This window comes from Convolutriloba macropyga, chromosome 4 (genome assembly GCF_964194025.1).
Source record: "Convolutriloba macropyga chromosome 4, txConMacr16.3, whole genome shotgun sequence".
Lineage (NCBI taxonomy): Eukaryota > Metazoa > Xenacoelomorpha > Acoela > Convolutidae > Convolutriloba > Convolutriloba macropyga.
Window position 1 is genome coordinate 30,699,716 of NC_134471.1, and position 13,294 is coordinate 30,713,009.

The 13,294-nt window shown below is 34.9% G+C and overlaps 2 protein-coding genes across 5 annotated transcripts in view; both read right to left on the reverse strand.

Moving 5' to 3' along the window:
* Positions 1-2,845: 2,845 nt before the first annotated feature.
* LOC142338384 (uncharacterized) lies at positions 2,846-5,904 on the reverse strand. The gene is made up of 2 exons (XM_075388121.1): positions 4,664-5,904; positions 2,846-3,289 (listed from the first exon to the last, which is right to left on the reverse strand). The coding sequence occupies exons 1-2, from the start codon at positions 5,672-5,674 to the stop codon at positions 3,002-3,004; spliced, it is 1,299 nt and encodes a 432-aa protein (XP_075244236.1). The 5' UTR covers positions 5,675-5,904; the 3' UTR covers positions 2,846-3,001.
* A 4,860-nt stretch (positions 5,905-10,764) lies between these two features.
* Positions 10,765-13,294, reverse strand: part of LOC142337610 (sodium/calcium exchanger 1-like) — a 61,497-nt gene continuing 58,967 nt past the window's right edge. For all 4 annotated transcript variants that reach the window (XM_075386959.1, XM_075386962.1, XM_075386961.1 and 1 more), the window contains exon 10: positions 10,765-11,364. In XM_075386959.1, the coding sequence (XP_075243074.1) occupies positions 11,075-11,364 (290 nt within the window). In that variant the 3' untranslated portion in view covers positions 10,765-11,074. The remainder of the gene's footprint in view (positions 11,365-13,294) is intronic.

Genomic DNA, 13,294 nt, shown 5'->3' on the forward strand with positions numbered 1-13,294 from the left:
GACTCAAATTTGTTCAAATAGCTATTCCAATGGCTTTTCAAATGGATCTTTTTGAATCAATTTGTTCAATACATGCCTTCTGGACAAAACAGAAAACTCACTACATCAATTTTCTGGATTTTTCGCAGCTATGAGTAATTCCGGAAAAAAAATTTTTGTTACAATCACTAGAAGCAACAGTTTGCTGTTTTTGGAATCAGAAACTGCAGATTTCTGGCAAAAACTGAATAGAAAAAACTATTTTTACATTAGAAACTGACTGAACTCAGATATGTTTTATTTGAAAGAGTATTTGCAAACATGAAGCCGTGACTCTGTTAAAATAGACTGTTGCAGATTAATAGCAAGTCTGCCATAATCTGCACATTGACAGTGGAACAGAGTGTTGTTTTTGGATTGTTTTTTGGAGCATTTGGTTTTTCATCTAATTTTAAATAAACCGAACCAATTAAGGCATGTAAAATTTTTGTAGACTTGTACTTTTAAACTTGTCCTGAAAAATTGTTCCTCGTGGTTTCTGAGATTTGCAAATTTGGAAAGAAATTGGGTGGCGATAAAAAATATCATTAATAATAATAATAATAAATTGTTCTCGAGTAGGATGTACACTTGTTTGCAACAAATATGGTAAAAATTATGTACCAAAATAGCAAATCTACTCGACAGGTCAGCAATAGGTCCAAAAGTTCCTAGTCTAGCGGTGAAGAGTACCATTATTATGAGCAAGGTGTGAATGCGTGGCGTATCATGTTAAGAGAAAATAGGGGGAAACCTCAAAACCTTATTCTGAATTTTATGAGATCTATGGAGTTTTTGTTAATAAAATGAGGCAAACAGTTCTAAGTTGTCTACGAAAAAATTGTCCCTGAAACTAGATAAGAATTGCTTAAGTTCTCCTGCACTCAGATGTTGCACTTCTAAAACAAAATTAGGATAAAGTTTTTAAATGAAGTTAAGCAATTTTCGTATTCTTTTTCCTAATCTTTTAGGACTTAGGCCGCTGCTTTTGTTTGCAGTTTTAAGTCGCTTTGATTGGATTCTTTTTGCTTGCAGTGTTTCAATTTCTTTTCTAGTAATTATGTTTTTGAGACAATTAATATGGCATTCTGCTCTTAAAATTTCAGCTAATTTTTTCAACAGTTCAAAAAGGTGCATGACTCTAATCGAACAAATGTGATTTGATTCGCGTTCCAGGCCTGTGGAGGATGATTTAGGTTTATTAAAAATATTTCGTGTAATTTGTTTTATTTTTGACTCAAGTGGCAAAATTAATGTTTTGTTACTTGTTCCGTAGACTAGTACGCCATAGCTCACAACAGGCTGGACATAAACTTTGTATGTTAATAAAATTTGTTTAACAGTTAAAATCGATCTGAGCCGGTAAAAAAGTCCTGAGAATTTGTTCAGTTTTGAGCAAAGGTTTTTAATATGGTCGCAAAATTCAGATTGTCATCCAATTCTATACCTAAGTATTTCAGTGATGATCTCTGTGTTAGGTTTATTTCTTTCATCTTTATTTGTTGCTTTGAATTTTTCCGTCTGGCTTTCATGCTCATAAAACAAGTTTTTCCGTAGTTCATAGTCAGTTTGTTTTTTATGAGGTAATCACTAACCAGGTTCAAAGAATGCCTGAAAACTTCAGTTGTTGATTCCCCTTTTTGTTTAACAACAGTATCGTCAGCGTATAAGATCAAACAGTTCTGACTACAGTAATCATCTATGTCGTTTATATACACAAGAAAAAGAAGTGGTCCAAGTACTGACCTCATAATCGACTTCCGCAAAATTGGAGTATATATTTCCTGAACTTAAACATTGCTGCCTTTTGCTCAGATAAGATTGCAAAAAACTTTGCATTTGACCCTTCAATCCCAAGTTGCTTTGTTTGTCAAAAAGAATACTATGTTTTACTGTAACAATTGCTTTTTTGAGATCGATTAACACAGCTTTAGTTTCTGTAATACCATCCTCCCAATCTTGCCTGACGCTCTCAATAAAAGATACCAAGGCTTCAACAGTACACTTTTTTGGCCTAAACCCAAATTGATTTTTGTTTAGAATTTTGAATTTTTCCAAAAAATTAGCATTCTTTTCTGAACCAATTTCTCAATCAGTTTTCCTATTGTTGGCAGCAAACTGATTGGTCTGTATTTTTCAGCAACTTTAGGATCTCCTTTTTTATACAGTGGAATAATTACGGCTTTTTTAAGCAGTTCGGGAAAACGCTGTTTTCAAAACATTTGTTGACCAAATATGTAAGAGTCGGGACAATAGCAAACTGTATTTTCTTGAGTATAAAATTGTTGAGTCCATCAAAATCTGAGCTAATATTGTTTTTTAGGTTTCTGATTGCCACGGATAGCTCTTCTTCGCTGATTTTGTGTAGAATTGCGAATCCAACAGGAACTGGGCTCAAATTCAATTCGCGTCTCATAAACTGTTATCACTTTTGTTAGTAAAGTTCGAAATTTCGCCAGTCCGTCTGCAATGAAGCCAGGAATTCTGTCAAAATGGACGTTTAGCAGAACGAGAATTCTGGCCGAATGCTTCAATTTCATAGGCCAAAAAATCTAACTGATTGAAATAAAGTACACGCTCATTCGGCTAGATCGGAATCCTCTGTCTGCAGTGGCTGCCAGGAACTGATTATTAAATCTGCAGCTCGAAATTTTCTATTCCAGGTGAATAAACTTGTTTTTCAGTTGATTGATGGATTAGTTCTTAACAGAGGCTAAATGATAGACCCTCGGTCTCGATAAAATACAATGTTTTAAAGGCACTTTTAAAGCACAATCGATAATTAATATGTTCGTTTTCATTCAACTTTTGATTTCTGATGTGCTGATGATCTTTAAACAATAAATTCTGTGAATTTTCACTCTACAATATTTTTGGCAGTTATTGCATATAAATATAAAAGCACTGATAATGAACAAGTTTTACATTTTGTTAACAGTATCCTTCTGAGTGAATATAAAGATTTGTTTGAATTTTTAGCCAATTATCTCGCAGTTTGTTCAGTTTTCAAATTTAACTGACTCCATATTTTTAGTTTTCTCCTTCTTGGGTCCTGAGGATCGTCTGGTTCTTGAAATCTGAGCACCTTTTGAACTTTACGTTTGTGAGATCGTTCAAAGTCGTTCTCGAGGACATGGTTTTGTGATGGTTGTGTTTGCAGTGAGACATCTTCTCTCGGAGTCTTTTTGCGAAGTTGCTCACGTGGTTTTGTGTCTATTAACTGAGAGTAGTAGTTGAGGAGTTCTGTCGATACTCGGAGGGGTTTGCTTTTCTGAAAAAGACTCGATTGATTAAAAGATCCAAACAAGGAAAAGCTGAAAACTGCGTTGTTCGTAAAATTTTGTGTTTAATAAGACTGTCATTTATCCTGCGCCACTATCGAACTTAATTTCTATTCTTTCATTGACTTTCCTATTTTTTTTCGTCATATTATTCGAGCCGCAGCTCGTTTTCTATTCATAATGTGCCAGCATAATAGATTACGTTATAAAATGGGACTGAACAGTTGTTAAAGATTGAGTAACCCAGTGAGCAAAAAACATACTGAAACATAGGAAATCTTGCCAAGATCTTGACACGGTACCTGAATGAAAACATCAAGATTTGTACGAACTTGCAAAATTTTTGCATGGGTATCAAGAAACAAGAGCTTGGCAAGATAACCAAGAAAAATCAACCATGACACACAAGACATACTTAGTTTTAAAAAGTCAATAGCGCCCTTAAACAACATTTAGCACATATTATCAAGAATTATCAATGTTTATTAAAAATTATCATGAATTGTCAAAAATTGTCGGACAAATCAGCTCCCGTTAGTGTGTTTCAGTTAAATAACTACTACTTCAATGCAGAAACATAACTAGTTTGCAGCTGAAACTTATAAAGCTTTTGACATAAAGTGTGTTTATCCTATGATATGTTTCCAATAGCAGACAGTGGACCAGGTGTCGTCCAGTTATTTGCGAATTTAGCAGTTCACTACTGGATTATTCTCTCAATTCTTTCTACAAAACAAAGAAAAGAAGCGAGCAAAACTGACGTGAAACAAAATGATATGCAGTCGCAGCAGTTTTTTTTTTTGCATAACTAGATGCAATAGGTTAAATGAAATTAAATCAATGGAAGGCACTTTAAAGTAAGATCAAACACTATCGTCTTGAACTTTCTGGAATCCGTGACTGAAAATCTGGAAGATGATTCAGCAAATTCTCCTCAAGCATATTTACAAAAAATATTTACAAAAAATATGTCATTAAAAATATTTTACTTGAGGCTATTCAACAATTTTACTGCTAGCAACATCAAGAAGTTGTTCATGAGATTTGTGAAGAAAGAATTGAAAAATATAAATTTGATTTTTTTTCCCGATTTTTAATTTTTAAGTGTTTGAAAGTGCTAAAAAGAAAAGCTTAAAGCTTATGATATGATAGGTTTTCTAAACATTTATTACGTGGATTCAATAAAAGCAAGTTAAGGCAAAGTTTGCCGGAAAATAGGAAAGTACTTTTTTGGATAAAATCAATACCTCGTGCTGTAAAAAGTAGGAATAGTCTAACCATTTAACCTCAATAATTGATGAAAAAATTTTAGATGATTTTACTAATTAGTTATCCTATACTTTTTCTCAATCCCATTTACTAACCGGGAATCGTGATTGCATGTCGTATGAAGATTTTGACCTCTGCAAGGATCCGACACCGCTTATTGCGGCAGTGTTATAGTTGTGTCTGCCGATCTCGGCTCCACTAGTGTCGTTTTCCGAGAAAACAGAGCTAATTGATTCTTGACTCCTTGGCGGTGCTCTCATTGGCCCACTTTTAGACCAATCAGAAGATGCAGAAGATTCACCACAGAGTTTATCAAATCGCGACTCAACGTTGCTCCATTTATTTCCCGAACCTGGAAATGAAAGATTCCGAGGGGTCGTGATATCAGTGTGCAATTCATAGGGAGATTTTAAACTGGCCGCGGTTTTTTCCATTGTTTTGTCGCTAAACGGCAAATCGTAAGGATGACTCACTAGAACTAACTTTCGGTCGACAAGTTTGGTATACATTCTTGAAAATTTCGAATCGAAGTAGAGTTTCGGAGTTTGGGCATGGCTGGAAACATCAACGGAAATATCCATTCGAGATCTTGAAAAGTCGGAAAAGGATTTTGTTCTCGTAATAGGGGTCACGTAGTTTTCGTTCAACCATTCTGGACGAAAAGCGCTTTGATTCGTCATAGTTGAAACCGAAGTTTTAGACTGATAATTTGGCTTCTGTTGTTTCGGCGTTAATAAACTACTAGTACTAGATATAAATTCATCCGGTTTAAGAGGCCGGGAGTGATAATCAAAACTCGTTGAGTTAATTGAATCGTCAGTTGACTTCAAAAATGGCAAACTTGAAAGAGAGCTTTTGAACAACTTTTTGTTTAGTTTTTGAGAAGAACTCAAGTGTTCATTCTGGTTTTTCGCAGCTGTGAAGCCTTCGAAAGGTGAGACTAAATTTTTATGACCATCAGAGCAATGAATTTGTGGTAAGCCATCGTTGTTTATAATATCTGGATAGCTGTTTAGATTTGTTTGTTGACACGCATCAGCGGATTTCAGCCTCTTACGAGGCAAATCGATTTCGGGTTTTAGAAAATTTTCACGCGGGCTAATCATGATGTTCTCGCGTTAGATCGAAAGGTCACAATACAATTGACTTCTTTCGTTTATAAGCCACTTTTGTTAATTTGCAGTAAGTGAACGCGTTTTCTTAATAAGATCTTCACAAAGTTTTTGAACAATTACTTCTGCATGATAACTTGCGTAAAACTGTGAGGAGAAACGTATAATAAATAACACATGATGTTTTTGCATGCATGAGAATTGTGAAGTAATAAAAACAGCTCACTTGTGTTTGTTCTTAAGCTCTAAATTTATTCATGTATAAAATTGGATGGGCCAATTTTGGTCTATTGTGTTCTATTGTGTCCAAAATCAATTACATTTGTTTCAAAGCTTCTCTAGAATTAGCTTTTGCGAGAAACTGTTTTTTCAACTAGTCCAGAGGTTCGCCCCAAAGCACAAGTTACGAAAAGATATTTGACCATAAACTCACAGCGGAATAAGTTTGCAGGATTAGATTATCAAAACAATAACTGGTTGTTGAATCAAATTTTCAGAGTGCTTATACTCTTTTTTCATAGCATGCTGTAACATCTAAAAACGTGATTTGTTGTCAGCTGAAATTCTTGTCGAGCATTATTCGTGGAGTTGCTCGCGAAGCATGACCAAATGCGCTGGTATCATCCTTATGCTTTCAAATAAGCAGTTTTTGAACTATTATATTTTGGATCTACTCTCCAGCCACTTATAAATACTTACAATCACTTCAAAATTTCGTGTCCAAAATTTTAGTTAATTTCTCAGCAATTACAAAATCTTCCACGAGAACCAAGTAAGACGCAATCGTTGAATAATTTTTTAAGACCAGCCGCTTAAATGAACACCCTCGGGTGACCGACCATACAAAAATTCCGATAATGATATGCAATAATGCACGATTTGTATGAATTCCTAGTGATCATAAAATGGCCTACATATTTCTGAAGGATGGCTATGCAGTCACAAATCTGACGCTCAAATTTTCTGAATTAAGTTAGACATGAAATTGAGCTCTAATTACCCCTGTCATGATGCTGAAAATTTATGGTAATTGTACTAAAACTAGGAAAATGTTTTGAAACTCAACTCTCTTAAAACTGAAATAAAATTTTTAAGAGAACCCGAACAAAAAACAACAACCAATCACGGACCAAGAGTTTTCAGTGGCTTCACATATAATTTGAGTAGTTTATATTTGTCATGCTAATCATACAAGGTCAAATAGGCATGCGCAGTTTCCTCCCGGACTTATGTGTCATAGTATTTAAGACAATATCAATAACAACCATTACTGAACCATTATATAATGAGTTTAGAGTCTAAATTCAGACTACCAAGAGCGCAAACAGACTGACCTGTCTGGTCAGTATTTATAGCTATCAGCCCCCCGACTGGGATATATATGGCCAGTGACTTCTGCAGTGTAATCAGTTTCAGAAGGTACATAGTCATTAAAGACTTTACAAAATTTCAAATTCGGAAATTTCAAAAAGGCTGCCTCCTCATAACCATGTAACCATGTCAAACAAGCATATGTAATAGTTTTTTTTCGCAATTTTTGTAATCGCTACTACTACCAAAACTACTATAAGTAATAGAGGTGGTGGAGCTGGAGGAGGAGGAGGTTGGGAGTGGAGGAGGCGGAGGTGGAAGTTGTACTGGGGTTGGAGGCCGATGTGGTGTCAGAAATAGTTGTGGCGCCTGAACAGTACACTCAATGGTGTTCATAAGAAGTGTATTTCACAAGTTGATTGAAAGTAGGTTTCTGAAAACTGTTTCAATTTGTGTTTCATCGAGTTATGTTTTGTATTGATTGTGACAACGACATCTGAAATTAGCATTGAATTTTCTGTGGAAGAATCTGTCATCAGGTGTTAGGAGACCATAATACTAGCCCTCGCGCATCTTGAAACGTCCTTAGCCTATGAGGTTGCTCTATTTATTTCATATGATGTCCAGGATTCAGAAAGGGACGAGAAGTTCAACAGCGTGATGTCACGAAAAAGAGCGCTTGATCAGGAGGAAATCTGGTGTTGTTGCAGGTAGTAAACGAAAACACAAAATGTTCCAGTGTTCTTATTGCAATCAAGAGTCCACGGTCTTCTTAATTGAGAATTCATAATTTGCATCGCATCTTTCTCCTTTCTGAAAACGCGCACATTTTTTACTCAAGTTCTAATGAATATTAAGAAAGAACAATTTCGCATTTACAACTGATCGGTCTCAAAAGGCTATATAATAAGTAAAAATTTTAGAGCAAGTGGCAAACATGTAAAAAAGACGAAATAATCAACTCGGACTGTGAAAAATGAAAAATTGATCACGAAAAATCCCTGAAAAAAACTATCGCACCAAATTGGCGAGAGAGCTAAATTTTGTACTATTTCAGCGTTCATATATGTAATACTATCATTACGAACCCAACAAAATTTTGCAATTAATATTGTTACCTTCACTTATGAAGAGAGTAACAACAGGAGTGACAATGCAATAATTTTTTCTCGCAATTGACTCATAATTTGGAAAAAGAATTTTTTGCAATCACCGATTTGCATTTTCATTAAAAAGATTAATACAATTAGATCAGAAGTTCTGTGTTTTTAATCGTCGGAGGAACCGCTGTTCAAAATACGTTTTAGCAAAAAGCTAAAATTTGCGACGGTGATACCAAAAATTGTTCTTCGTGTTGTATGAATGAGTTTGGTATTAGAAAACTTTTGAGAGAACAACATACTGTAAATTTTTCCTAACGTAAGCTTGGCAAAGAAGATCTGAATGATCAATGAAAAATTATTGAAATATCTCTTTTCAACAAGAAACAACAAGAGAATAAGTTAAAAGAGATACCAATGTTCATAAAAACTATGTGCATAATGATCAGCACAATATGTTAACGATTACAGATGATGGTTTGTACCCATTACCGATATTTTTTTAAGTGATCCCTCGTACCGGTCTTTGAGTTTAACAGCGATAGATTTAAAGAAACTTTAAAATCAGAATAAAACAACTTAATGTAAATTATGCACAAGTCAAGTATAAAATAGCGTAAAAAGCAGCTATACTAGTTGAACGTTGTATTTTGTTGTTTTTTTTATCGAGAAATGAAGCCTTGAAGAACTAGAAAGAATAAGAGATGGTTGATGTTTCAGGTGTGAAAAAATTGTTTCTGTCCGGTAAATTTCAATTGTCCATTAAACTAATCATTCAGTAACCGTAGTTGAAATTAGGCAAAAAATCACATTCGATGGTCAATTAAGGATTGTAAGTTTGCTATTTGGCACTTGTCATTGACTTTTTAATCTTTGGCCTTCCATCATTATTTAAATTCATAAACCAAAAATCAGCCAAATTAGTAAATCAGTCCTGAAAAAAGGAGCTGTACACAAGAACGGCTTTTAATCATCTCCAAGTGGCATGTTTATTTCTGTAAAAAGGAACGCAACACTTATAGTTGATAGTCTCAGCTCTTCATTGCCTTCCAAAGGCACACTGCAGTATTTTTTGTCACATTAACTTGACGAAAAAAGTACTCACTTAAGTTTTTAGCGGTAGTGCTTGATTTAAGTTAAATACTACTTAACTATTTGCCTATAAAGACGTATTGCATCATTACTAAAAACATTGAAGCACCTACATTCAAGTTTGTCTGTTGCAAGGTGCGAAAAGCAATGTTAAAGCTTGAATTTTCAAAAGAATGTTCGTTTTTGTTTGTCAAGTTGCTATGCTAGGAATGGTATTAAAACTAAAGACAACTCAACTGAAAAACACAATACAGTGCACATCCTGATTCAAACATCGTATACAAAGTAACTTCAAGACCAAAAAATAAGCTGAATTAAAAACAAAAATCCGAATAAAAAATTTACAGACGCTGCTCTAAAAACAGATTCACAGGAACGCAATAGAGTGAGCCATGATCTGCTTCAATGAGAAATTGAGAAGTACGGTAGAAAAATCTCAAAAATAGGGTCTATTCACAAACTTCAATCTGAAGGCAAAAAAATTTTCTGTTCTATTTGCTGTATTAATATGCTCTACAAATTTTTTACTGCTTACACTAGAGTGCGCATCTCCAGCGGTGGAATTCCTCAAGTTCGTTGTTATGGAACAAAACTAGTTGAAATAGAACTCAATAAGCGTAAATTTGCACAAACGATCACTCATGTTTTGGTGTGCAATACAATCAGAGGGAAGGAAAACGTTCAATACGTGTCAAAATAAGCTAAAAGCATCTCGTTAAAAAATTTCTAGATATTTAAAAAATGCAACATCGAGATCTAAGACTAGGTTTCTGCGCATAAATCAAAGATGTCTTCATTTTTCTCCACGAAAAGTTTTGAGAGCTAGTGGATAGACAGGATAGAGAAAGTAAGGGAATCCACAGTAGTGGAATTGCAATCATTTGGAATGGCAATCAGATCACAGCTTCACAAAAAATATTAACATAGCCGGCAGATTGCCGGAATAGCTGCGAAATAGACTTGCGTGCCGTAAAATACAGATGGAAAAAGATACAGAAGTGAGTTGATAATAGTTATCGCCGCCGCCTATAAAACTTACAAGATTATTTCAAAGGAGGTTGTTTTTGGGTCTCGAATTTTCCCTGTCGGGTCTCGAACCGGTGATCTCCGGCTTAACAGCCAGTCGCCTTAACCGTTCGGCTGTCGGACCATACAATCTGTTTTCTTACAATCAACTTTGTTTTAGGAACAGATTCTGTTTCTGAATAACCGCAATTTAGGTCACGCAGAAAGCGTGAAATCAAGCGCGAAAAAGCCATTTAAGCAGTGACGAGACAGAATGTTCTAGAACAAATGTAAAACGAAAATGAAGCGTCAGACGACGAAACAAAAAAAAACCAAGAGCACCGCAATATAGCTACGCTCAGCTTACAGCTTCGCAGCTATAAAAACATTTATAAGCAACTTGCTATTTAATAATTCCAGAGATATACGTATGCATGTGAAATTTTTAAATTGCAAATTGTAGCTAAATATTTTCATAGATTTGGTATCATCGAGTGCTAGGCTTTTGTGAAGCCATGACAAAAGAGGTCTATCTATCTTGAATGCACTAGTCCTTTCTTGGCTGACAACAAAAACTGTTCAGAGGACATTTTATTGGTAAAGCAGAATAGAAATTAAAGTGTGTATAAAGCAGTTGTGAAAATGCGCTCAATTGTTATTGGTCATTTTTATCAAAAGTTATTGAAAAATGGCAGTTCTACACAAAATTAGAAATTTAGTCGAATAATTGAAAATTTTCATTTGAGTTTCTGAATTTGCTTCTGAATTGAGCAAACTTAAATAAGCCAAGAGGTGCAGAAAAATAATAGAGCAGCGAAAGAAAGAGTTTTAGTTGTCGGTTGGTTGAATTTGCATGTGTGTTGTGTCTTCGTCATTACTTAATCGCTTAGAATCCCTCAATGATGCAATAGGCGACGAGAGCTGAGAGGATTATGTAACTGATCCATAGGCCTACAAGTATGATGCTGGTGATGGTCTTGGCGATGGGGGGTCCTCCGAGTTCGGCCCCGATGGGTTTGTAGTATCGTCTGACCATGAGGATTGCGATGCAGACTAAGGCCAATATGCAGAAGGTAGTAACTGAGAATCCGAGGGTGCCAGGCTCCACTGCGAAGCCACCCGGGGTGCCTTTGACAGCGTGGTAGATTGCCGCCATGCTCCACGCTATACCAATACCTAAAAAAACACAATCAGTTTATTGTGAAGCGTGGTATTTGATCTTTTCCAGATAATTAATCTGAAAGTCACTGGCAAAATTGAAGACCTTATAATCAAAACATGGAAATTTACGCAAAAGTATTTCTCATCACTCTTGCGGTCTAATTTGATTCTATGACTATACCTAAGAAGCTTACTCAACTCTGCTTTCCGCAATTCATCTAAGATCTGAAGATAAACCACCAATTGCGAAAAAAGCTCTCGGAGAAGTTTTCAGAAAATTGCAAAGTTTATAGTTTTCTTCTAAATAATTCAACTTCCTTTGATTCCTTCCGTTGATAGATTACGGCTTAACAAAGAAGCGAGAAATAAGAATTTTTGGTAAACCGCGACCACAGCCAAGCCAGACAAACAATTGAAAAAAAAAACTCGTTTCAACTGAGAAGACAAAATGCTTTCTCTGAGAGACAAAAAGTTGTATGTTTTTTGCATTGCGTTTTAAATAAGTTCAGCGCATGAATCCCGAACACAGAGGAGCTTCTGGATCAGAATGTTTGGCAATGCATAATATAGCGAAGAGCAAATTAATAACTCATAGATAACACTAATGAGCGTTTTAATTCAATTATGAAAAACAAATTCAACTTGCCTTTGGTTAAAACGACTTTCAGCATGTAGTCAATCGAACTCGAGGAAACAACATCAATTTGATTTCCATTGAATTAAACTTCAGATTTCCAAGGAATAAAAAATCGAGTAACGTGGCTTTTGTTATACTGTTAGATCTCAGCATTTGTTTAATATTTCAGGTCTTTTACTTTTTGTTCTGACCCCACTTGTGGGGGGAGGAACTATACTCAAATGGGTTTTTTTTGTTCAGACAATTTTGGGACCGATATATTCATCGTAGAGAAATGATAGCGGTATGATAAAAAAGCTCCTCCAGCGTAGAATTCGAAATTAAAAAAAATTTATCGAGGAGTTATCGAGCTTTAAAGTTTTGTGTGAACAAGTGATATCTGGCATGATTTTACTCACTTTCAGGGGAATTTTCGTTCAAATTAAGGTTTTTTCTATGAAAATAGTAATTCAAAATTACATTTCGCGTCACAAACTGAACCAATTTTGTGTTCCTAATTGACAGTAAGCAATAAAAAAGACTAGTTCTGGTCTCATAGGGAAGTTTACAATCAAAAAAATTCGAATTCTAATTGAGAGCTCCTTTTTTAGAAAACGTTTCAAATCTTTTTGTTCTAAGTCACCTAGAGGCCAGTCACTTTTCATATCGAAATTGGTTGATGAAAAATTTAATTTACAGTCAAATGAAGCGCAATGATCAAAAATTCCTTTTCAAGGAAACTTATGTTTTTTTTTTCGACTCAAGTTTTTTTTTTGGCTTCGACTCTGAGTTTTCGTAACTTTATTTGAAATTCTGAATTTCTTTGTTAGGTTTTACAATTTTTTTGGAGTCCTATGGCATAGACTCGTTGACTGAAAGTGCAGTAGGTATCATAATGAGCATTTAGAGAACCTATCTAGTGCTTTAAATGCTAATGACTGTTAAGAGTGAAAAAAAATTCTCGGCAATTTTTTTCAACACTAATTAATCCTAAACTTATTTTCGTGAGCTGTTAGGCAGTCTCAGTAATTACAGGACACCTTTCCTTCTTACTGCAACCAAAAACAATCTAGTTAGCAGTTTTATCTTCTAACTATTGGTCATTTGCCACTTCAATGCCACATGATTTCAAAAAAAAATCAAAGTTTTTGGATATTTGTATTATTGTTATCTTTGAAACCCTATCATCTTAACTTAATATTAATAGGTGCAATTGGCTTAGAGAATACGACCAATCGATAATAAATAAAGTTTTTAGAGAAAAAGAGTCATAACACTTACTCTGATGTCTTATTGATTAACTATGCTTGAAAGATGTCTTTGTTTTCT

Excerpts from the sequence above, each read along its gene's own strand:
- LOC142338384 (XM_075388121.1), bottom strand. The coding sequence starts at position 5,674 with ATGATTAGCCCGCGTGAAAATTTTCTAAAACCCGAAATCGATTTGCCT. Across the intron at positions 3,290-4,663 it reads ACATGCAATCACGATTCCCG|AAAAGCAAACCCCTCCGAGT; the intron begins GTTAGTAAATGG and ends AGTCTTTTTCAG.